The sequence below is a fragment of the Culex pipiens genome, chromosome 2, assembly GCF_016801865.2.
Source record: "Culex pipiens pallens isolate TS chromosome 2, TS_CPP_V2, whole genome shotgun sequence".
Taxonomy (NCBI): Eukaryota; Metazoa; Arthropoda; class Insecta; order Diptera; family Culicidae; genus Culex; species Culex pipiens.
In genome coordinates, this window is record NC_068938.1 from 213,903,540 (window position 1) to 213,929,955 (window position 26,416).

Below are 26,416 nucleotides of genomic sequence, written 5' to 3' on the forward strand. Positions count from 1 at the left end.
AATATTTATGATTCGCAATATGGGTATCAAACGATTCGAAATTTTGCTTTTATTTTAACTGTTTTAAAGTTTTTTAAATGAAATACTCAAGTTTAAAAAAAGGAGCGGTCGTGGCTGAATGGTTACGATGTTCGCTTTATAAGCGAATGGTTCTGGGTTCGATACCCATCTGCTCCCAACGAGAAAGTTCTGGACTCATTGAATTTGGAATTAATGAAAAAAACTTCAGCTCACGGCGGGGTTCGATCCCCTGTCCTTAGGATTGACAAGCAAAATGCTTTCCACTTTACCGTGGAGCATTAGTAGCTTTAGTAGGACTTAGACTGATATAGTTGAATCCAAGAAACGGACGAGAATAAAGTTGAATGCAAGTTGAATATCAGAACATACAAGAATGCATTGCATTGCATGCATGCAGGCGCATTTGAAATGAACCTACATTACCTCGCTATAAATAGCCTGGGCGACTGCTAGAATTCATCCAAAAAGAGATGAGAAGAATTGAAAGCATTCCCATTAGAAATGAGAACACACGAAGAATTCGAACAACAATGCCAACGGTCGTTACCACTCGCCTAGGGTGGCTCCTCAGACCATTCACCTTCCCAAAAAACCGTCCAACTCCAAGCGAAACTTACTTGAGGATACCGTGGAGATTTTCCCTTAATACTCTTAAAAAAGTGGAGCATCAACACTTCCCGTCTTCCAATTCCCTTTCCTTGTCCCTGGTGCGCGGTGGAGATGGGAGCGGCCGGCAATGGACGGCTGCCATGGTGGTGAGAATCTGGTTCAGGTGGAATTGGTTCTATTCCCAATTATCGATTCCTAGGCAACTTGGGCTTAGACAATCATCACATCACATGGCGAAAATCCAGTCTGCAATCCGCTAAAATCACCGTCTCCTAGCGAAGCGAAGCGAAATACTCAAGTTTAAAAAAAACACCGTATTTTCTCAAAAATACTCAAATGTTTTATGATTCGCAATATGGGTATCAAACGATTCAAAATCTTGCAAGCATTTTAACTGTTTTAGAGTTTTATGAATAAAATACTAAAATTTTCACAAAATACCGTATTTACTAAAAAATACTCAAATATTTATGATTCGCAATATGGGTATCAAACGATTCGAAATTTTGCTTTTATTTTAACTGTTTTAAAGTTTTTTGAATGAAATACTCAAGTTTAAAAAAAAAACACCGTATTTTCTCGAAAATACTAAAATTTTTATAATTCGCAATATGGGTATAAAACGATTTGAAATTTAGCATGTATTTTGACTGTTTTAAATTTTTTGAATGAAATACTAAAATTTTCACAAATACTGTATTTTCTCGATATTTTTTTATTTTTATGATTCGCAATATGGGTTTCAAACGATTCAAAATTTTGCACGTATTTAACTGTTTTAGAGTTTTTTGAATGAAGTACTAAAATTTTCAAAAAATACCGTATTTTTTCAAAAATACTCAATTTTTTATGATTCGCAATATGGGTATCAAACGATTCAAAATTTTGCACGTATTTAACTGTTTTAGAGTTTTTTGAATGAAGTACTAAAATTTTCACAAAATACCGTATTTTTTCGAAAATACTCAAATATTTATGATTTGCATTGGGGGTATCAAACGATTCGAAATTTAACATGTATTTAAACTGCCCTGTTTTACAGCTTTGTCAAACTTTTTTCGGAGTTATTGGAGGTTACTGTCGAAATGAGATTCTCTTGCCCTGAGGACACCGTGAGTGATTTTGCTTGTTCGCGTCCAACCACGTCTCCATATGGACCATTGTTCGTCAAATCCTTATAAAGATACAGTGGTTTAATTTTTTTTAAATGACGCAAATAGTATTTTTGAGATTGAAAAATCAAGTCATAGATTTAAAAATGTCAAAAAAAAAACACAAAAAAATACTAAGATAACAGTTTTTTCATTAGCCAAATATCTACAACTTTGTCGAAGACACCAAATCGATCAGAAAGTTCATCCAAAAAAAATCTGTATCTTTTGCAGGAATTTTCGAAAATGTATGTTCCTTTTTTTTTTTATGACGACCGTGTGAATCAATCGGACCGTGCACTGGCTCACAATCCAGAGGTTGCTGGTTCGAATCCCGCGGCGGGCGCTCTAAAATTCTTTGTGTAAATATGGGTATTCGGCGCCGTCGCTCCGTGCCATACTCTAGTACACTTAGGAGCCCAGGGCGGCGAAGTCCTTGTAGTTAAAAAGGAAGACACTAGTGGTTGGTACTAGCAATGGTGGCCGACAGCTATAAAGTCAACTTCGTATGTTCCTTTTTTGTATGGACTGCTGCCAAAATTGTATGTGGAGCAATAACACAAAATGGCCTTCTTTGGTCAGGGCATAGGGAAGGTTCCCACAAAGTTTAGGCCAAATAAAAAAAATACAAATAAAATCTTTTTCCGCTATTCCTAGACATACGACATATTATGGCTTTCAGATATGTCTCAGACACCAAAAAAAATTGTTTTAGGCCAATAAATCTTTAATTTTCTCCAACACTGGATGATTAATCAACAAACTTTAAACAGCGAAAAATCTAACAAGAACTTTAAGCCTATGTTACAGCGACATTTATTTACACCAAATAATTTGGATAATGCTTTCGATACTAATATTGCTACTTTGATTTGGAATTATACGTTAAAAACTCAACTTTTTCGTAATCTAGAGATCGACTTAAAGCTCACAACGGAGAAAAACCCGCACGACATTGGAATGGTGCACAAATCACAGAACCGGAAACAGGTTGGTATGATGAGGTAAACCAGGTTGCGAGTACTACTCGTACTACTTACTCACCTACGTCCCGCCTCCGCCAGCACCATCGTAGATCTTGTTCACGAAAAAGTTATCGCTGATGATATGCTGGTAGGACGCCTTGAGCGTCGTCAGACAGTAATCGTTCTGCGTGCTGCTGTGGAAGCTCAGGCTCGCGTCGTTTACGTCGTTCTGCATGAGATCCTCGAGCAGGCTGATTTCCGCCCCGAGCTGGGGAATGGTCGCCTTGATGATGAGCAGGATGACCAGCTCGAGCAAGCTGTCCGCCGCAATGTCCGAGTCTGCTCGTGTGGGGAGGTTGAAGGTTGTGGTGAAATTGATTAGAAAGTTTAGAGGAAACCTACCCTGCTCTTTGCTGGCAACGTCCACTAAAGTAAACGCCTCGTTGATATGTTTCATCATTTCACTGGGACAGCACTTTTCCTTGAAAAGATTCAAGCTGTCGATTGCTTCCTGGTAGCGGGAGCTCTTGATGATTGGAATTAGGTCTCTGAAATGATTTCAATTAATTTATAATTCAAAAAACTATTTTATGAAATCCAAACCGATTGATGTCCAACAGCTGAATAAGATTTTCGTCGGTTTTCTTCTCGCAAATCAGAATCCGCTGGCGGTAGACTTCATCATTTTTGCAGCACTTGCTCGCGTACAGCACAAACAGTGCCGAGTAGATCCCCTGAGTCATCAGGATTGGATACAGCAGCGTTTGGTACGACAATAGTTCACTGAAGGAAAAAAAAACAAATTATTAAATTCTGTGATTTTGAATTTTGTAACTCTGTTATTATGTAATTTTTTAAGTCTGTAATTCTGCAAATTCGGTAAATTTGGTAAAATCTATGAATTCTGTAAATTCGGTAAATGCGGTAAATTCTGTAATTTCAGTAAATTCTGTAATTTCGGTAAATTCTTTAATTTCGGTAAATTCTGTAAATTCTGTAAATTCTGTAAATTCTGTAAATTCTGTAAATTCTGTAAATTCTGTAAATTCTGTAAATTCTGTAAATTCTGTAAATTTTGTAAATTTTGTAAATTCTGTAAATTCTGTAAATTCTGTAAATTCTGTAAATTCTGTAAATTCTGTAAATTCTGTAAATTCTGTAAATTCTGTAAATTCTGTAAATTCTGTAAATTCTGTAAATTCTGTAAATTCTGTAAATTCTGTAAATTCTGTAAATTCTGTAAATTCTGTAAATTCTGTAAATTCTGTAAATTCTGTAAATTCTGTAAATTCAGTAAATTCAGTAAATTCGGTAAATTCAGTAAATTCAGTAAATTCAGTAAATTCAGTAAATTCAGTAAATTCAGTAAATTCAGTAAATTCAGTAAATTCAGTAAATTCAGTAAATTCAGTAAATTCAGTAAATTCAGTAAATTCAGTAAATTCAGTAAATTTAGTAAATTCAGTAAATTCAGTAAATTCAGTAAATTCAGTAAATTCAGCAAATTCAGTAAATTCAGTAAATTCAGTAAATTCAGTAAATTCAGTAAATTCAGTAGATTCAGTAAATTCAGTGAATTCAGTAAAGTCAGTGAATTCAGTAAATTTAGTAAATTCAGTAAATTCAGTAAATTCAGTAAATTCAGTAAATTCAGTAAATTCAGTAAATTCAGTAAATTCAGTAAATTCAGTAAATTCAGTAAATTCAGTAAATTCAGTAAATTCAGTAAATTCAGTAAATTCAGTAAATTCAGTAAATTCAGTAAATTCAGTAAATTCAGTAAATTCAGTAAATTCAGTAAATTCAGTAAATTCAGTAAATTCAGTAAATTCAGTAAATTCAGTAAATTCAGTAAATTCAGTAAATTCAGTAAATTCAGTAAATTCAGTAAATTCAGTAAATTCAGTAAATTCAGTAAATTCAGTAAATTCAGTAAATTCAGTAAATTCAGTAAATTCAGTAAATTCAGTAAATTCAGTAAATTCAGTAAATTCAGTAAATTCAGTAAATTCAGTAAATTCAGTAAATTCAGTAAATTCAGTAAATTCAGTAAATTCAGTAAATTCAGTAAATTCAGTAAATTCAGTAAATTCTTTAATTCTTTAATTCTTTAATTCTTTAATTCTTTAATTCTTTAATTCTTTAATTCTTTAATTCTTTAATTCTTTAATTCTTTAATTCTTTAATTCTTTAATTCTTTAATTCTTTAATTCATAACGGTATGTCCACGCATCCTTCCTCTCATGTTAATTTTGGGTAATGTGTTCCGTTCACAGAATTTGCCTTTGCGGCTAATGCATCGCATTAGGCATGTCCGCTTTTTTTTTGTAAAAAAATGTGATTTTAGAGACTCCAAGACAACTCACCCGTCAACGATGGCGGAATCCTTCGGCAGCGCCGGAAACATCACCGTCAGCACCAACGTGTAAATTCTGCTCACAATCGAAATCCACTCGTTCATTGCCGGCTCGCACAGTATCGAGTTCGGCGTAAACTTCCAGCAGCTGTACGTCGAGTAGAAACAGTTGGACAGTTTGTCAAACAGCTGGTGCAACGGGTGGTGTGTGTTCCGGAACGCCTCAGTCAGATAGTCTCGCAGCAGCTGCAAACTTGGCCCGTCGATGGTGCTGATGCAGAAATCCGGAATGATTTCCAGGTCGCGGAACGGCGAACCACGACTTCGATCACCGCTGGTTGGATTCAGCATGAACTCGTCGTCGTACTCTCGGGACACCATCGAGGTGAAGCTTCTCATGGAGATGTTGTCCATTGCGGAATCGTTGGAGCTTCCATTCTGAGTTGGGTTTGTGATGAGTGAGATCTTGGAATCGGAAAAGCTTGACCTCAGGGAAGTTGTCGAAAGATGTGTTAATCTGAATCCGCTTTGGCAGATTTGAGCCGCCGATTGATCGTCAAATTCAGAGAGCTTCACTTCAAAGTTGTTCATCTTGAGCTGCTCTTTTCGCTTGGCTCGCGTGATGTAGATCGCCACTTTGTTCCAGATCTTTTTGACGTCCATCGAACGAAGTTTCGCAAGGTCTGACGTTCCAAATACGGACTGATGGAAGCAGCTGAAGATGGTGGACCATTTGCGTTCAGCGTTGATCTTCAAGTCCAATCTAAATAAAACAATCCTAAATTAATTCAACCAATCACAAAACAAAATTCCAAGATTTTACTCACACTGGCACCTTATTGAACCGCTGATCCATCGCCATCGACCCGTTCGAGATCCTAACGCTGTCCCACGTGCCCGCAAACGTCCCCGTCATCGTGTGGCCACTCATCTGGACGTTCGTGTCGTCCAGCTCGAACGTCTCCGCGCCAATCTCCTTCTCCGGGTAGTAAAACACTCCCTTCCCGCAGGGCCCCTCAATGGTCAGCTCGCCCTTGTAGTAGATCCCGCTCGGAAAAATCGCCAATCCCCCGGCCGAGTTGGACAGCGTGTCGTTCGCAAAAAGTCCCGCGTAGTAGGTTCCATTCGTGGTGATCAGGATTCCGTTTCCAAACTTGCGATCGTTCGCAAACATTCCAATGTACTTGACCCCGTTCTCGATGTCATCGACCACGCCGAAACCCTCCTTCAGGTCGTTCACAAAGTCTCCGTTGTACTGGTACGAGTTGGTGAGCAGCGTGCCGAAGCCGTTGTACTTGTCTGCCCGGAAGTAGCCGCGATACTTGAAGTACTGCGCAGCGGGCACGGTGGAGGATTTCAGCTTTCCGTATCCGTCGAATTTGCCCTCGAAAAAGTCTCCTGGAAATGGGAAAGCACGAAAATGATTTAGCGTTAATAGCCCTATTTCCATCCAATTTGCTGATTTTCACTATTTTAGCAACTTATTTTGCAAAATTAACCGATTGCTCAATTCCCAAAAATCGATGTACAGTCATCCCACATATTCGGAACACCCACAAATTCGGAACACTTTTGTAGTAATTTGTCAATAGGATGCAAAATGCAACTTTTCTGTCGTCCCTGTTATTTTTAGGACCTTTATTTGGACATTCTCTTGCTATTTCACTAGTAAAAAAGTACTTTTTGAACAAAAAACCTAATTTCAAGACTATTTTATCCAGAGCAGCAAAACACTGCCTCCAAATTGCCTGTTCCATGATTGTGGGATGTTATTGTGCCTCCCACAATTGTGGAACACTTGAATTTAATTGATATTTTTACAAAAAAGTAAACAGACCATGTTTAAAACATTACTAAGCTTGAGTTTTATTGGTTTCAGAGTGTGAAGTCATTTTTTTGTTAAAAATATGTACTTCTGGAGAGAAAAACAAGTTTGTTTACATCGTAAGAAAAAAGTGTTCCGAATTTGTGGATTTCAAGGGTCAATGTTTTTCTTTAAAAACTTTATATAAAACGTAAAAAATTACAGCAAGTCTATACATCAATCGAAAGATCGCAAGAAAAGCTTTCACATCGACGTCGTCGTGCTATCATGTCGCACCCGCCATTTCGACGTTCCGAAAAAAACGCGTTTTAATGTTTGACCTTGAATAAACAAAAACGAGAGCACGCAATGTAAACAATAACAAACACGTTTTGTTTGGCTGACTATTATTTGCATTGTCCCAAAGTTTGGTTGAAGTTGGTTGCTGGAGTCCCGAGTTATAATTACAAATGTTTACGGTAGTCTAACTTGTACGTGCGTCAAACGCATCCTGACCTGAAATCCCTTTGGCCAATTGTCGCACTTACATAAATTTTCAGGGAGTGACAAGATAGCACGACGAGATTGAAACTTCTTTCATATGAAAAGTGACAAAAATCCGCGGAGCTTTTTTGGTTTTTATTGAATATCTCAGGATTGAAATCGAATTTTGGGGTTCTGTGAAGGTCAAAAGGTGAGGCATTGTGAGCTGCACAAAATGGCGTTCTTAACTCAATTTGGCTCAAAATGCACGTACGACAAGTTAGCACGACGGCGACGACATGAAGAAAAATGCAAATCATTACGTTCAATTATCGATTTTGTATGATTTGTTGAACATTGGCAGATCTGTAAACTGTTCCGAATATGAGGGATGGCTGTATGTCAGCTTGAATTTGTCAATTTTTATAATCAAATTATTTCAGGATTCTGTCCGTAAGTTCAACAATTTTAGAATAAGAAGACAACACCTTACTTGGTTGGTCTTCGTATAAACGAGATAACTGTCTTGCCGAATGAATTCCCCTTAAAAAGTAACGTTGCTTAATCCACCAAAAGGTGACTGTTGCCTTCCTCATAAAATCCTTTCAACAGCTTTGTCTAAAGCATTTGGGTGCTGCCACCTAATGACAAATTTCTTGAACTGTTTGAAAAAACTGCAGTGTGAGCGGAGCATTCATAACTATGTAAATAATTACCCTTTTTGTATCAACCAAAACAGTTCAAAATTGATATTACAGGTCACGGTGTCAACATATGAATGAAGAAAAAAAGGGTTTTAATATGCATTATACACCTGTCCAGTTGTTTTGCAATCATAAGTTCCCAAAATTTCTAAGTATTGCCGAAATTTTATTTTTACCAGAGAAAAAAAGTTTTTGAAACATGATTATCAATGTGAAAAAGTTATTTTAAATTGTTTTCGTCTGATTAAATTTCTATTTTCAATGTCATTTTCATTCAAATGATGCCCCCTGATTGTTCGAGATGTGCGACAAATGGTCGAAAGACATAAGGTCGAATGGACAAAATGTCGAATGCCAAAAGATCGAAAACATAAGGTCGAATTGAAAATATGTCCAAAGGACAAAAGGTCAAATGTTTAAAAAAAGAAATATATGAAGATAATAATAAATAGGGTTAATGAAATTTCACGATTTCGCGGACACCGTGAAATCCGTAAAATTTGGCTTTTTCTGCGAAATCCCGTGAATTTTTTTGTTTGTGTGAAACTGTAACGATTTTTCTCAAAATGATTTACCAAACTCAAATAAGTATAAAAATAATCTTATGGAGTACTGTAAAATTAAGCGAGTGAATACCCTTGTTTGATTACTAACACAGGGTTAGTGATTTTTGACGATTTCGTGGACGGCGTGAAATTCGTGAAATTTATCAAATCATTTCTTTTTTTTTAAATAACAGCAAAATAATTATTTCATCAATACATACTATTTAAGTTAATTTTATCAGTTTACAACTTGATATGAACCATTTGAAGAATCGTTCCAATTTTTAATTATTTTTTTAAAACTAACTAAGTTTAGTAATTTGTAATTTGTAATTTCTTGGAAACGATAGTTTGTTAGTATAACACTTTGTATCAGATTAAGGAAGGACGTTGTGATGGTTACTTTAGGTGAGTTTAGTAATATTTTCATTCGCTGGAATAAAAATTTTACTACTAGTTTATTTGAAAGGTATAGTTTCATAAGAAATTTAATGATTCAAGCTTTGTTTTATTCAAATTAAAATGAAGGGTATTTTTTATCTTTGAAATTAACTTTTAAAAACATTTCAGATATTTCTGAGTCTTGTTTTATTTTAACGATATTTGATTATTTGGGTGGATAATTCCCGTAAAAGTTTTAAAAAAACTACTATTTTGTTTTTGTTTTCATTTTGATTTTTTTTTCAATTCAATTCGGTTTCATTGGTGAATAATCAAGTTCTTTTGAAATTCAGTTTTGGAGTTCCTTTCAGCTGTGTGTTGCATTATAATCCATTTTGGAACAATTATTTCTATGACTAAAGCACTAACAAGAGCAAGAAAAATAATAAAAAAAACTTGCTCAAAATTTCATTTTGAATAAAAATTTCATTGTCGTTACAAATATATTATTTTTGCATTTTGATTGAAAATTTATATTTGAATAGGGAGATGAAACCTTTAAAATTATTTTTAATGTGTTAAATGTCGCAAGAAATTCAAATTATTTACCTCATTTTGGCTGGACAAGATTGTTAAATCTTGCTTTGATATGAAAATCAATAAAATGAAGCATATCAGCGAAAACGTTTTAGCTTTATTGAAAAAATACCTTCTTACATGATTTTTTTTGTTTTTTCATTGGGTTTGAACCTTTTTATTCAAATAAACACAATAATTTCCAAACATTTTTTTTAAGTTAACAATTCTGTAAAATAAAGGTTTTGTGATAATATTTTGTAATATTTTTGAGAGTTATTCCATTCTTTCAAATATGAACAGTTCTTCAAAAAAATCGACTTCTAAAATATGTTTTGAGTTTTTATTTTATTTAAAAGAACCTATCTCGGATTAGTTTTCAAAAAGCCGTAAGAGCCATTGGTAAACAAAGTCCTTTTTGGATCGGTATTCGACCTACTTACGAAAAACCAATATCAAAAATGCTTAAGATTGTCCTCAAGTGCCCCAAACTAAAAATAAATGAAATTTAGTGTCAGAGGTCACGGTGGTTTTTACGGCTTTTTGAAAACTCACCCGAGCTTTTCTAGACATTCATAATAATTTTGTGAGTTTTTTTTTTTCATTTATTCAAACATTCCTCAGAAAAAAAAAGTTCGACTTCTAAAATATTTTTTAAATTTTTATTTTATTTTTTAAAACCTATTCTTAATTGTCGAAATGCTTTTGTGATTTTTTCCATCCCTTCAAAAGTTTGAGCGGTCTTTTTTTAAAAATACAACTTTTAAAAGTCACTAAAATATTCCAATTTTTGTATAATCTAAAAATAAAAACTAACAAAAAAACAACTTTTAAAAAATTATGATTGGAATATTTCAGTGACTTTTCCGTTCTTTCAAATATAAACAGTTCCGAAAAATGAAAAAGTCTTGTTTCTTAATTGCAAGATTTTTATCCTTTTTCAATCTATCCTTTATGGTCACATTAGATTTTCAAAGAAATTTAACTTCAAAAATAGCTTTATATATTACAAATTTCGATCAACATTATTTATATTTTCACAGATAAACCCTACACCCCTCCCCACTTTCAAAAGTCTCCAACAATCCAGGGGCAATAATCAGAAGACCTCTAAATTTTAAAGAATATACTAGTGAGATGATGAAACCCGTTCAAAATACCTTTCAGTGCTTTTCAATATTTTTTGCGTTTAGGCTCACATCAAAAGTTTTTTTTTTAATATTTAGAAAATTCGTACTTTTCCCCATTTTCGACCTTTTGTCTATTCGACCTTTTGTCCATTCGACCTTTTGTCCATTCGACCTTTTGTCATACATTCGTTTTTTCGGACCCATTTTGAAGGGAAGGGGAAGGGGAAGGGGAAAGGGGGGGGGGCGACATAAGCTTTGAAAAATATTTGCAACGGCCTTAACTTGAAATGTTAACCTAAATTTTGTATGAAAATAGATGTAAAATAACTAAAAGTGATTAATTTAACCTTTTTATAGGTGTTTTACAATATTTATGCATTATCTTTAAAAAACCTATCGACATTTTGCACAATCAGTGTTACAAATTTTTTGTTAAAAAGACATAAGGCTGTTGCAAATACGCTTTTTTATTATTTTGTTGATCTATCGTGGATCGGCCGTGATCTATCGACATTTCAATAAAATAATCAAACAGTTTAAAAAAGTTGTTTGCCTTTACAACATCTCGATTCAATAATTCTCTGAGTGTACACTATGAATTTAATCTCTAAGTCAACGCCAACCTCCTTATCGTTTTATGTGTTTTTTTAAGCAGTTCGACATTAAGTTACTTATTCTTCCCTGATTTCCAATAATTTCGTCCATTTACTATGGCCCTAGACGGCATTTTAAAACTGGCCGCAGTGCTCATCGGTGTGATGTTGGGCGTAGGGGGAGCTTACAGCTCATATCACCGGCATAGGGCGCTATCCCACACGAATGGTGAATCTAGAAGGCCTTCTCCTTCTTCTTCTCGACGCGCTCCGGAGTTTCATTGCGATATGTGCAACGAGGAACTGTCGGGCTACAGCTCCAGAAATTTGCCGTGCGGCCATCGATTCCACGCAAGGTGTGTTGAAGACTGGCTCCAGAATGGAAGATGTCCCAGGTGTCGTATGGAATTTTGAGCAAGAAACCATAGAAGAGCGCCAAATGATTGAAGACAATAGACAAAAACTAGTCAAATGTATTAGCTAGAAATTAAAATTTAAATGCCAGGCGATCATAAAAGTTTATTAATTTAAAAAAAACATTAAGAACAACATTTAATTTAATAAAGCAAGTCAATGTTCTGCATTTTCTTTGAGTGTCTTCCCGCCGATGACAGCCACAGCAAGAAACGAAAAACTCAAAGCAAACATCGCAAAACGTCAACGCGTGTTTCTGCTTTCATGCTTCTCATCCATCAATCGCTCCCGCTGCTCCACACAGTTGGCGTTTCTATTTTCGTTCGCAAATTCTACACCAAAACAGACCAAAGCCGAGCAGCAGCAGCAGCCGTGCAATGAAAAGTGCCATTATTCGTTCCTGGTGAGGAATTATCTACGACGCAGAAGCGCCATGTCCCTGCAGGCCATTTTCGGCGTGGTCACTTCGCTGGTCGTCGGGGTGGCCGTCGCGTTCGGAATCTACGCCGTCGTCAGCCAGACCCAGAACCGACCCCACCAGTATCCTCCTGGTGGCAGTGGTTCCGGCAGAAGCCAACCGACGAGGCCGTCCGGCGGTGGCCGTAGATCTTCCCGAGCCAAGGCCACCGGATCGCAGTGGCAGGGATACAGTTCCGACGATGAGTAAGAATTTAGGTGCAGTCTTGATTTCAGAATGATTAATCCCCTTTATTACATCATCCATTCTAGCGTTGTATGTTCGATTTGCATGGAGAAAATCGAGGAAGAGGACGGAGCGGACAGCCGACCGATAAAGCTGCGGTGCGGACACCTCTTCCATGACAATTGTATCGCGCCGTGGGTGCCGAACCAGAAGTGTCCCAACTGCCGGGAGCAAATGTGATGTGATGGGGAAGACGTAAAATGACTATTTTATGCGATATTCATCATTAAACGCGTTCGAAATAAGTTCCAGTGATAAGTTATCTGTGTGTGTGCTTAATTAAACAAGTTAATTGTTAAATCCCGAAACGATCTGCTATGTAATCAGTTTTAGTGAGATTTTTGAGATACTAATAAAAATCATTTCCAACTAGATATCTAGAACCGGTCAGCCAAAGCTGATTGAACTATGCAGATTGAGATATTGGTCAACGAATCCAGGAAAAAATGTTGTTACGTCTTACTTGAAGGTAATGGGGTGCCATTAAAAAAAAATCCGGACCAAATCTTCCTTCCAACAAAACGAATTGGCACGATTTCTGTTTCATTTTATCGCTTCCCGAACACGGACGGGAATATCAAGTACTTAATTTACGATGACCGGACAGTTAGGATATTCAGATTAAGGAGGTGAGGACTGCCCATCTCTGCGGAGTTGCTCTCACTTCCCGTCCCTTGTCCCGCGTTCCATTTCGACCTCATTCTCGAACGCTCCTCTAGTTAGCATATGTGCATGTTGTTCATGTGTCCAGTCTCCGGTCCGGGTTTTCGTAGCTCTGGAGACTTAGAGGTTCGAAACACTTGGACCTTTCATAAGGTTGGACGTCGTACTTGGCTTCCCATATACACAAAGTGTCACTGTTGATGATTATTTTGCATTTTTTTTTCAATTTCAGGATTTGCGATCACATTTGTGGATCTGCGTCGGAATCGACGTACCGGTCAAATCCTGTTAAATAACATAGAAAACAAAAGTCATTCAACAATCCCAACATGGATACAAACGAATGCAAAATAAACATTCCTCTGAATGTCACTACTAAGACTGTTGTTTGCCAGAAAACCTTGACATTCCCGTCCGTGTTTGGGAAGCGCTCATTTTGCTTGCAAAATCTTTGCATTTTGAAAACACTGAAAATTTCATTTAATTTAAACATTCAATGTTTCAATACCAAGTAAAACTATTTTGTCCAGAATGGGCCAAAAGCCAGAAAAGCTCAAAAAGCAGAAATTTTATATGCCAGAAAATGTCATAAGCCTGAAAATCATTATTGCCAGAAAACTGAATAGGGTGGGAAATCGGGAAAGTTGGAAAAAGTCGAGAATAGCCAGGGAAAAGGCGGAAGTTAGCGAATTAGTGATTTTTTTTTTACGAGAAGTCGGGAATCTAAAGTATATTTGTTTGAAAATTATTTTCTAACTCTTGAATAACTTTGTACTATTTTGTACAATTTTCAAACTTATTTCACTAAACTTGTCTTTAGCACTTAACTTTAAATTTAAGATTTGTTTCACTATTTAAAACTACATTAGAATGAAAAGGCTATTGAATGCGTTAAAATTCTAATAAATATTGGATTATTATGATGGCATGCACTTGACACAGATTTTCATAATATTTTTTATGAATCATATAACTTTTATTTATGTTTGATTAAGTTCAACAAACAAAAGGTAAGACAAAGCTAAGGGTAAAAAATTAGGAAAATAGAGATTAATTTCAACAATTATGACCACCGTACAATTTTGATTCATTTTAATTTTTTTAAATTGCTTCAAGATTTGAAAAAAAAAAACGATTTCAACTTTAGTTTAGCAATTGGGTCCTAAAATGAAGCTTAGATTGCTGATATTATTGTTTACAGCGATAAAGCTTATTTTTCTGAGTACAATGACCCTTTGTACGACCACAAAGGGTTTAAAATGGATTTTTAAATCAATTTTGAAAAATTAACCTCGCGGTCCTTCTTGACAGAAAAGGTCCTACTTGACAGCTCGTTCCAAGGGGACCATAGTTCTTGACTTTTTTTTGATAAGGTCCTATAAACAAATGTAAACATTGAGTGTATCCCGCTTACTCCGATGGACTTTGACATAAGGTGTGAAAGGGATACACTCAATGTTTACATTTGTTTATAGGACCTTATCAAAAAAAAGTCAAGAGTTGATCCATCGAAAAAATGTTGTCTCGTCAATTTTTTTTTTTTGCATTAAAATGAAAAAAAGTGATCAGAAATGGTTTTTGATCGTGTTTTTTACCGTTGTACATAAAAATTGACATAGGGCTTTACTGCCCCTGATCGCATAAATGTCCCATATGCATTTTCATCGTTTTTGAGTTATTGATGCAGTTTGGTTCAAAATCGTGTGCTCTTTCCGAAAAGCCTACAACATCCAGTACTTTGTTCTAGAAATCAGGAGGAAATCCAGTTTTTTCGTGAAAACTTAACACGTAGCCTTATGTGTGGGACAAACTTGAAATGCGTTTTTCTCAGCTTGCTGTTTTTGCATATGGGACATTTATGCGAACATGGGCAGTTTAGTACCCAATTGTTTTTTTTTTTTTTTGGTAAATATTTTTCAATGTTAACCTAACTTTATCAAGTTATCATTTTTTACAAATGTTTGATTATTAAAAAAAACTAATATAACTACGTTACTATAGATATAGCTTGAATTTCATTTATCAAACAATTCAATCGTTTTTCGTTATGAAAAAACTTAAAAACTTTTTAATGTATCATAATATGAAAAAAGACTATTTGAAATATTTGAACAAGAAGAAGAGAATATTTTGTTTATGTTATTACAATAATGGTTAAGAAATTTGTCACTTCAAACACTAAAAACTGGATTATTGATTGAAAAAAAAAAATTACCGTCATCAGGAGTGACATTGAGTCTGGGGCGAGATTGGGTCATACATTTTATACAATTTCTGTATGATCAAATCTCAACTCCCTCTAGACCCAATGTCAACGCTGAAGACGGATCTTTTAAATACTGACAACTCGACAAATCTACATTGCTTCAAAAAAAAAATATCAAAATTTACTCCAATTTTTTTAATTTATTATAAAGTTTCTATTCTTACTAGAACTGTCAATAATGTAATTTTAGAATTTATTTCGAAAATTTGTTTAATAATTGATATTAACTTTTTTTCTTAAACTGGTTTTGGTGTTTAATCATTCTTTAGGTAAGAAATGCTTATTATTTGAGGTTCTGGAAAAGTCGGGTTAAAGTCGTTAATTTGAAAATGGGATTTGAGTGGTTACCCTGAGACTGAATAGCAGAATGTGACAACCCATTGAGAATTTTTGCTCGAGCCTCGACTCGATTCAGGCTCGATCTCGAGCCAGATCGACTCGAGGCTCAAGCCAAAATTCTCAGTGGGAAATGGCCAAAAAAAATCTCATCTCATTGAAATAAATATTTTCAGAATTTCAAAATCACGACAAACAATTAAAAAAAGCGAAATAATAAAAAATTTGCCCTTGGCATGGCGCGCGGTTTTAAGTTTTATAATAGTAGAGTGCTGAAAAAATCAAGTTTTGCAACGAGTTCCATACAACAATTTTTGCAATTCCGAAAAACACCCATTGAGTGAAATTTTAATTCAAATTTTCATGTATTTTGTCAATAAATCGTTTAAATCAAAAAAATGTTGGAAAGTGTAACACCCATTTCAGTGCTGAAAAGGAGAACTTCACAGCATTTATTTTGAAAAGTGTTGCTTTTCGATTCTGTTATTTTTGGTACAGAAAAGAAGGCTTCGTCGTTCAAGAATGACAGGAAAAGTAAGTAGTTTCACGACAGAATTACAAAACAAATCCAGAGTTTTTTTTGAAAAGGACCAATAAACTATTGTCTTTCATATGTTTATAGGACCTAATCAAAAAAAACTCTTGAAATGTTATGCCTGGATCATAGCATGCCATCATTCAAAAAACTCATTAAAAATCCACTTTTTGTCACGAGTTGACGTTTCCAAATTTTTCATTGAAACAAAATAGCAAAAAAAGAACCTTCTCGCCATGTACCCCAGCGGAACCCTCCCCACCATCTGCGGCACCGGCTGTGGACCGTGTTCGCCCTGTTGCGACCCATCCCCTTGCGGACCTTGCTACTATCCGTGCAGCTACCCGGCCCCGAAAGTCCCACTTTGCTTCCTGTACGGCCACATGCGCTTCGACCACCGGATGCGGCTCCGGAATCGCGGATTTTACGATTGAACGATTCCAAATAAAACTGATTTGATGGAAAACTAGCAAACGCTTGTGTTTTACTTACCCTCGTAAATGGTTCCGATGCCGTACAGGGTGCGCTGGAGGCACCCGTAGCCGGTGATGTCCCCGCGGTACAGCTCCCCACGGTAGGTGCGCTCTTTGGCGGAAAGTTCGCCGACGCCGTCGATGAGTCCCATCTTCCAGATGCCCTCGTACTGGGAGCCACCGAATTTGGCGTGCCGTTCGCCGAACCGGTAGCGACTGCACCGGTACACGGGTTGCTTGGCGGTGGCGTCCCGCTGGAGGACGCGCATCATTTGGGTTTTGAGGCTGTTGAGCCAGACCAGCTTGTCGGCGGAGTTGAGCGTGTAGCAGCGGAGGACCTCCTCCGGGGTGATGATGTTGATGAGGAAGCGGAGCTTTTCCTTGTGGCGGGTCTTGAGGGCGTCTTTGATTTCGGTTGAGACCCAGATAAGGTTCAGCGGGTATTCGATTATTTGGACGCCGGATAGGTAGCAGAGCACGTCGGAGAAGAGGACGATCCGCGGGGAGGAGGAGAAGATGTTGACGTCGAGGAATTTGAGCGGAACTTCGGCGGAATCAAGGATCACACGACGGTGCGACTCTTTGAGAGATTGCCACCGGAAGTTCTCTTCGTTGAGCCAAAACTCTTTGGTAATCTTGACGAGTTTGCCCATTTCTTCGGTGACCTCTTCATTGAAGAACTTGAGCCACTCGCTTTTGGCGTTGAGCAGTCGGTTCTCGACCGGTTCTTCAAGCGATTTGTTTGCGTTGACGAGCAGCTCAATCAGCTCGATGTAGTTCTTGACGTTGTCCAGGTATATCCGGAGCAGCTTCTGCTCCGGCTCGCTCATCAACCCGAGGCAGTCGCTGTTACAGTAGCACTTGACAATCCTCCGGTACAGGAAGAGCATCTCTTCGTGCAACATCACGGTCATAATCCGCTTCAAATCGTTCTCAAACAGAAACGCGCGCAACGATCTCAAATTGAGCAACAGCAGATAGAACAACCTCGTGCAAGATCGGTAAAAGTAGTGCGTCGACACCACATTCAACGCCTTCTTCGGAATCCCGCCCAGTCCATTCTCCCGGAAGTGCTTCAGCAACGCCTGAATCGTCTGCTGTTCCTTCCCGTAAACCCGCAACGCGTCCCGATTGATCGGCAAGTGGTTCACCACAATCAAGCTGTCACTCGCCACCACCAACGGAACGTCCTCCAAGTGCTCAACCTCCCACCCCCGCAACTTCCCCCGATCCCCCACCTCGTACGCCAAACTCCGCTCGTCCGACCGCAGATCGTGAATCCGCAAATCCGACGTCACCACATAGGTCGAGAAATTCCCACTGCAAACGTCCAGCACCTGCCGGAACCGGCCAAACAGCGTCGGCGAGCTGGCACTGAGCGAGGCCAGCGCCAGGTTCGTGTCCAGCGTGGCCTGGTTCTTGGCGGCGGTGTCACCCCACAGGTACAGGCTGCCGTCGACGGTTAGCGCGGCCGAGTAGTCGCAGCAGGTCGTGATTTTCGCCACGTTAAACAGCTGCTGCAGGTGGACGATCTTGTCGCGCCGGATGTGGTCGCTGGTGCCGAGTTGGCCTGGAATGGGGGGGAGAAAGGATTTTTTGAATTAGTTTTCGATGAAGTGAGTTTCATTCGTTTTAGTCGCTGGTGAATAAATCCAGAATAGCCTCATTAGGCCGAATCTCAGAACGCAGAATCTTGAAACGCAGTAAATTCTATGGGCAAATATTTTTTTTGCAAAACAGGAAATCAAAAATAGAAATTAAAACATTCAGAAATTTAGATATAAAAGTAAATAAAATTTAAATTCAAAAAAATAATAAATTTTATAAATCTTGAAAATCTAGGGATTTCAAAATTTGAATACAGTTCGTACTCGATGATCCTCGCCTAAGAATTTAGGAATTTAGGACTCTGGAATTCAGGAATTTAAGAATCTAGGAATTTAGAAATTTAAGAAATTAAGAATTTAAGAAATTAAGAATTTAAGAAGTTAAGAATTTTATTATTTAAGAATTACAAAAATTAAATTTTTGTTCTCTTGATTGTTTTTAATAATCTATTGTTATCGTTATTTCGATTTCAAATCTTTCTAAAACTGATAAATTTTCAATGCTTTCACTAAGAGGGATTTTTTGATAATGTAGTATACTATAGGTAGGTATCAATTATAAATACTCAAAAAAATATTTTTGCGAAATACAAAATATTATATTTTTGGAAATACTCAAACTTTCATAATTCGCAATGTGGGTATCAAACGCAACAATATTTTCTATGCATTTTTGCTTTGTTATAATTTTTTTATAAAATACTAAAATATTTATCCAATACCGTATTTTTGCGAAAATACTAGAAATTTCCTAACTCGCAATATGAGTTTAAAATGAAGCAATTTTTGAATTTATTTTTACTCTTTTAATTTTATATGCAAAACAAAAAATCAAAAATCGAAATTAAAACATTCAGAAATTTAGACATAAAAACTAAATAAAATCAAAATTCATTTTTTTATAAATTTTATAAATCTTGAGATTTGAAAATTTAAATACAGTTCTTCGTACTCCATGATCCTCGCCAAAGTGTCACTTAAGAAATATTCTAAACACGAAATTCATATTATTTTCTTCTCAAAATTAATCTAACCTTAAATATGACTCCAAAAATGCTCCAAAATTATCAAAATTTCTGTAATCACAAAAATGACAAGAATTTACGAATTCTGAAGTTTTTTCATTTTTTGAATGATCCAGAATTTGAGAGTTCTGCAGTTCTTTTTCAGAAGGCCCAGAATTCAGGAATCTATGAATTTAGGACTTTGGAATTCAGGAATCTAGGAATTTAGAAGTTTAGGAATGTTAGATTTTAAGAAATTATGAAGTTAAGAATTTTATAATTTAGGAATTACAGAAATTAAATTTTTAAATTTGAATTTTTTGAATTCCTAAATTTTTGAAGTCAAAATTCCAGATTTTTTTAAATTTTAAGATTTGAATTGTTGAATATTTAAAAATCTGAATTTTCGAATTTACAAAACTATAAAAATTATGATTTTCGAATTTACATAATTATAAAAATTCTGAATTTTCAAATTTACAAAACTATAAAAATCAAAAAGTTTTGAATTTCAGAAATTTAGAATTTTCGATTTTTGGCTTTCATTCTTGAATGTTTTGATCTTTTTTCATTTTTCCTCAACAATGCTTGAATTTAGAAAAAAAATAAGAATTTTAGAATTTAAGAATTTTTGAAATTAAGAAGATAAAAAAAATTTAATTTAAGAATTTCAGAAAATTTTTGTTCTCTTCATTGTTTTAATTTTTAATTTGAATGATTTTGAATTTATTTTGTCCTTTTAAATTTTGATTTTTTTTTAATTTTCAAATTTTTGAATTCCTAAATTTTTGGAGTTAAAATTCCAGATTTTTTAAATTTTAAAATTTGAATTGTTGAATATTAAAAAATCGGAGTTTTCAAATTTACAAAACTATAAAAATTCAGAATTTTCGAATTTACAAAACTATAAAACTTCTGAATTTTCGAATTTACAAAACTATAAAAATCAAAAAGTTTTGAATTTCAGAAATTTAGAATTTCGATGTTGGGCTTTCATTTTTGAATGTTTTTATCTTTTTTTTTCATTTTTCCTCAAGAATGCTTAAATTTAGAAAAAAATAAGTATTTTAGAAATTAAGAAAATAAAAAATTTATAATTCAAGAATCACAGAAATTAAATTTTTGTTCTCTTGATTGCTTTTAATTTTCAATTTTAATATTTTTTTTTATTTTGGCCTTTTAAATTTTGATTTTTTTATTTTAAAATTTTTGAATTCCTTAATTTTTGGAGTAAAAATTCCAGATTTTTTTAAATTTGAATTGTTGAATATTAAAAAATCTAAACTTTCGAATTAACAAAACTATAAAAATTCTGAATTTTCGAATTTACAAAACTATAAAAATCAACTTTTGAATTTCAGAAATTTAGAATTTTCGATGTTTGGCTTTCATTTTTGAATGTTTTTATCTTTGCTTAAATTTAGAAAAAAATAAGAATTTTAGAGTTTAAGAATTTTAGATATTAGGAAGATACAAATTTTATGATTTAAGAATTACAGAAATTCAATTTTTGTTTTTTTTTATTGTTTTTAATTTTCAATTTTAATGATTTTTTTCTATTTTGGCCTTTTAAATTTTGATTTTTTTTAATTTGCAAATTTTTGAATTCCTATTTTTTGGAGGTAAAATTCCAGATTTTTCAAATTTTAAAATTTGACTTGTTGAATATAAAAAAATCAGAATTTTTGAAATTACAAAACTATAAAAAAAAATCAAAGAGCTTTGAATTAATGAATTCCAGAATTTTCAATGTTAGAGCTTTAATTTTTGAATGTTCGACTTTAGGTATTTTCTGAAGAATACTTAAATTTAGAAAAAAAATGTTTCTACGGGTTAAATTCCATCTAAAATTTAAAGGCGGAGAGCAAGAATCTGAATCAAGCTCAAATTTGGGATTTGAGCACAGTACGCCCACCGGAATAAGCCCCAATAATTATTTTTGTTACATCTTAATGGTTATGTTTTCGGGAAAAGTTTGAAATACGATTCACAAGATTAATAATTGAATGTATCCAGTATGAAATAAACAATAAACAAGGGAAAAAAACATTACTCAACATTCAAAAGAAATTAAATATTCAGAGCCGGAAAGCAGAAGTTAAAAAATGTGTTGAATGTTGTTATAAATTAATCCTGAACAATCCATTTTAACAAATAATCTCTTCTTGAAGATTATTTCGATGTGTCTTAATTGTTCAGAAAATATAAACAAACACTTTCGGAAGATTTTGTTTCACTTCTAAGAAATAGAATTCCTAATAATATTTTTCTTGATAACCTGAAAGTAATTCTAGCTCTCTCAATTATTTTATTTATCAAAATTGCCAGAAGCGCGAAATCCACGCCTGAGCAAAATTAGCCAGCAAATTTTACATGTTCAATTTATTCAAGTGTTTTTGAAAAACTATTCAATTGTTAGAAATAACCACATTTTTCGTAAACACAAAAAATATAATTCGCAATATGGGTATTGAACGATGCGAAATTTTGCATTTAGGTATTATCACATAATTATAGTTTTGTTGTAAAATACACAATTTTTCGCAAAATACGATTAAAAATACCAGTTTTTCAATTTCAAAATACTAAATAAAATACAAAATACAAAATACTAATAGGAGGGTGACCTTCTTGAGGGTGAGCATCTAGAGGGTGAAACAAAAATTATACTTTGCGTGTGTTATTTTTATCTTCAGAAAAGTCTTTTACATTTATCGAAGACTTTTGAATATTTTCATAATCTTTTTGTATAGAAAAACATACAAAAAACAATCTTCTTCGAAGTCACAGAGAACGGCTCATATCAATTCCACAAACATAAACAAAGTGAGTGCAACATTTACGAGCCAAACATTTCATTAGGGCACAAAACCAAAACGTAAACATTCGGGATTATTCCACTATTCCATTCATTAGTACACTCCCTACATGCCCTCCAAGAATCAGATTGATAACAAACAATTTCCTATTGAAAAAATCAAAAACACAAAAGGGCCCATAACAATGTTCACTCCGAACCAGAAAAAAAGTTCAATTGTGCCCTTTTATTTTTCGTTAGTTTTTCGTAGTTGAGGAACTTTCTATGATATAAAGTGAACTTTTCATACATTCTTAACACTAATTCACTTCAAAACAACGTTTGGTTTACGTTTCACCAAGGATTTCTGCAGAAAAAAACTTCGTCGAAACACAATATTTAATACGGTCCCGCGGATGCTGTTCAGTGCACTTTTGAAGAATTTTTATGTTTCACATGCCTTATTCTCACCATTCGATCACAAAACATCACTAATTAACATAATGTTCCCTGAATTCCTCATTATTTCTAACTGAACAAAAGGTCCCATAAACATCATTCAAAACAACAATCCGGTGACAGCGCTTTAGTGCCCTTTTAGTTTTCTTCGAAATTGCATTTAGAAAGGGCCCATTATGAACAGCAGTTGGAAAGCTAAAAGGGCCTAATAACGAGATTTTTTAAAATTATGAGTTTTATTGTGAAAATCAACATAAATTAAGAAGCAGTAAAGCAGAGTTGAGGATAATGATGTGTTTTATCGAATCATCAGTAAAAATACCATCAGTCAAGCTTATTTTTTAAATAGGAATTGAAACAAGTTGTCCATTTTTTGCAATCGATTTTCTCGAATCGCGGTTTTTGCTTTTGTGCCCTAAGGCTGGTACAAATATTTTTAAAAGTTTTTGTCACCCCCCCCTTCGAAATTGGCCCGAAAAATCAGGGGGCAAAAAAAATATTTTTACAATAAACTTCAAAATTTCAATGAAAATTCAAGTGCAACCAGCTGAAATAAAATTAAAATACATTCTCCTGCGTTTAAAATCATTTTTAGCATGTTTGGGTTTGTTAAAAATCTTAAGATTTTTTGAAAATTTTCGATGCAAAATCTTTTTTTTCGATACAATTTTTGTTTTTGTCAGATCTTAGATTTTTTGAAAACTAATGATTGCAAAACGACTGAACTAGTGTAAAATGCATTTTAAAACACTTTTTTCATTGAAATGTGAAGACTATGGCTTGTTATTTAAATTTTTATATTTTTTTATTTTTTTGCCCCCCCCCCCCCCTTGACCTTGGCCAGGGCCGAGGGACAAAAACTTTTTTAAATATTTGCATCGGCCTAATGAAATGTTTGGCTCGACTTCTCAACTTCTCACTTGCTTATGGCCTATCTACAATCACTTAGCTTAGAAAATTTCACTTAGCTTAGGAATTTGAATCAATGGAAATGAAGCCGAGCTTCTACAATGGAAAAGTAATCAAATTAAAAACTGACGTATGGTTTGAAAAATTTCAAAATCTACGGTAAGTTGACGTTTCAATATCAAAGGTAAACAAACAACTGCATAGCAACGTATATCAGCCCAGCAAAATTTCTAAGTTGATTGTGGATGACGGCCGTAAGTTGCGTACTTTCCTAAGTAACTACTTTACTTAGATGTTCTAAGCTAAGTGATTGTAGATAGCCCATCTTGCAAATTCGCTTCAGCCCAAAGAGGAAAGCAACCAAAAACAAACTACAAAAACAGCTCATCGCCTACTCACACTCACTGAACGACTTCGAAGCTAAAAATAACGCTCTTTCTCACTGACTTTCACGATTCACTGCTCCGTTTTCATCATTATTGTTTTCGCACCGCTTTGAGTCACATCGCTTCATAGGTACGACGTAGAATATTTTCTTCTATAAAAACTTGTCCCCGGTGCTAGGAAGCTGATCAATCAGATGTTTTCCATCCAGCGAAACGCCACTCGTCTCTATCCAAGTGGAATTAGGTGAGAATTTTGGCTGACTTTTTAGTAAATTCAACAAATAACTTTGTTATGTAATTGCCGGTGTTTTTCTTCGACAGAATCGCAAAAATGAGCCAGGTTGGAGATTTGGGAGCCGGTGCCGGCAAGGGAGGTGGCGGTGGTGGATCCATCCGGGAGGCCGGCGGTGCCTTCGGCAAGATGGAGGCGGCCCACGAGGAGGAATACTTTTACAAGCAGCAGCGGGAGCAGCTGGCAAAGTTGCAGAAATCAAAGACTGAAACTGGGGAGGGAAGCAAAGCAGCTCAGGTGGGCGGAGGTGCCAAGAAGTGAATCTCAATAAAGAAAGTGGTGGGAATGTAAAATGATGGTAGTTTTTCTTGTTAATTTAAGGGAAATTTTCATATTTTATTAACAGATTCTATCCAATATGCTGATTTCTACTATTTGAACAACTTATATTGTAAAACTTTTTCTATATCCAATGTAACTTACCTTTGTTGACCTTCCCAAAGCTGGCCACACCGGTTTCGTGGATCATCTGGCCGTAAACCTGCATTCTATCCACATTTACATTGCAGATCGCATCCCGGATCGGTCCAATATCCTGCTTGAACCGATCACCACAATCCTTGTACAGATTTTTCCAGTGATGATAGACATCAGTGTCCTCCCGCAGACAATACTGGTCGTAAAAAGGATCCTTCTTCACATCCGTAACGACTTTCCGCGTTTTCTGACAAGCCAAGATCACAAAGTCAATTCCGGCAGATATCTGCACGACGTTTTCTCCGGCCAATTCCTCCACTTCAGTAAGTGCCTCAAACTTGAGCAAGCTGCCAAACTCCCCCTGCGCGTACAATTCCGTCCCATCCCCGCTGGTCAACAGCAATCCGTTATTGTTGCAGCAAATCTTCTCAAACACGACTCCACTCTCCTCGAACAGTCGCGTCCACTCCCCAATCGACCCGTTCTTCCCCTGCAGCACCACTCCCCCGCTCCCAGTCACCACGTAAACCCGGTTCCCCTCGGTGTCGTAATCCGCCACGTCTTCCCGCAGCAACCGGAACTCGATCGACCGTTCCTTCGCCCGATACTCGCCCAAAAACAACTCCCCGCGGACATTCAACAGCAGGTGATACTCCCCGCAAACGCGCAACTTGCTGACCCAACCCAGCGGACGCTGTTCCGGATCTTCCACCGTGATGGCCACCCGACTGGCCTCGTCCAGCTCGGCGAACGCGGAAATCATTCTGGATGTTTCGTCTCGCTTGACCAACCTCTCACAACCAAGTCATTGCTTCTTTCTTGCGCGAAGGGATCGAACAAAGATCAGCTGCTTCCTTCGAGGTTTTGCAGCAGCAAATATTAATCCGAAATTTAACTTGTTTTGTTTACACAATCGATAATTGGCTTAAGTCACTTTTTGCAGAGAGGACACTCCTTGCCAATTTTTTTTTTGCGCCTTCAGAACTCACGAAAATAGCACACTGATAACGCACAAATCTGAGCTCCTAATCAGCAAATTTTGGCAAACATCTTTTTGCGACAGCGAATAAATTGATTAAAATTAAATTCGCGACGACGACGACGTAAGAATCCGATGTTGATAAAGGAAGAGTCACCAACTCCAGCAACAACAACAGTACCAGCATGTTTTGTTTTGGATTTTGTTTTGTGGTTGGTTTTCGCTTGCCCAACGAAATGTCAAAAGTCCCAGCAGGGGTGGGATGGAACTCTACACAACGGTTCCACTGTGAATGCCCTTGTGAAAAAATTCATTTTCAATTTTGCTCAAATCTAGAGTTTTTTTTGATAAGGTCCTATAAACATATGAAAGACAATGGTTTATTGGTCCTTTTCAAAAAAAACTCTGGAAATTTATTTTGGTTTTTTTAGTCCTTTAAAAACCATTTCTGGAATTTTTTTTAAATGGTCCAATAAACCAAATTTTTAGTTTTTTACTTTTTGGGTGTTTTTTAATACCCCTGACTCAAGGCGGTTTCAAAAACACCTTGAAAGCAAAAACTGTAAATTTGGTTTATTGGACCTTTTTAAAAAAAAACTCAAGATTTTAGTTTTTAACCTCTGACACAAGGCAGTTGTTCAAAAACAAAAAAAAAACACAAAAATTGAATTTTTGTTTATTGAACCTTAAAAAACCCTCGACATCAACATGAGAGATTTACGCTGCCGACGTGCCGAAAAAAAACTGAAAAATTCTGTGCATTTTTAAATTTAAGAAAAAAAATTTTCTTGTTTTTTATGTTTAAATATGTGCGTTTTTTTAATTGTTAAACCATAAATTTTTTATTACAATATTTCA

At 35.5% G+C, this 26,416-nt stretch overlaps 3 protein-coding genes across 3 annotated transcripts; 2 read left to right on the forward strand and 1 right to left on the reverse strand.

The window, feature by feature from the left end:
* Nucleotides 1-2,496: 2,496 nt before the first annotated feature.
* On the reverse strand, nt 2,497-25,720 carry LOC120416809 (alsin homolog). Its single transcript, XM_039578683.2, has 7 exons — nt 24,586-25,720; nt 16,728-18,278; nt 5,930-6,500; nt 5,113-5,865; nt 3,350-3,529; nt 3,149-3,294; nt 2,497-3,085 (listed from the first exon to the last, which is right to left on the reverse strand). The coding sequence occupies exons 1-7, from the start codon at nt 25,340-25,342 to the stop codon at nt 2,826-2,828; spliced, it is 4,218 nt and encodes a 1,405-aa protein (XP_039434617.1). The 5' UTR covers nt 25,343-25,720; the 3' UTR covers nt 2,497-2,825.
* On the forward strand, nt 12,005-12,809 carry LOC120416811 (uncharacterized). The gene is made up of 2 exons (XM_039578686.2): nt 12,005-12,395; nt 12,462-12,809. The coding sequence occupies exons 1-2, from the start codon at nt 12,166-12,168 to the stop codon at nt 12,613-12,615; spliced, it is 384 nt and encodes a 127-aa protein (XP_039434620.1). The 5' UTR covers nt 12,005-12,165; the 3' UTR covers nt 12,616-12,809.
* Nucleotides 23,954-24,455, forward strand: LOC120416812 (ATPase inhibitor mai-2, mitochondrial-like). Its single transcript, XM_039578687.2, has 2 exons — nt 23,954-24,114; nt 24,192-24,455. The coding sequence occupies exons 1-2, from the start codon at nt 24,065-24,067 to the stop codon at nt 24,421-24,423; spliced, it is 282 nt and encodes a 93-aa protein (XP_039434621.1). The 5' UTR covers nt 23,954-24,064; the 3' UTR covers nt 24,424-24,455.
* Nucleotides 25,721-26,416: the final 696 nt, after the last annotated feature.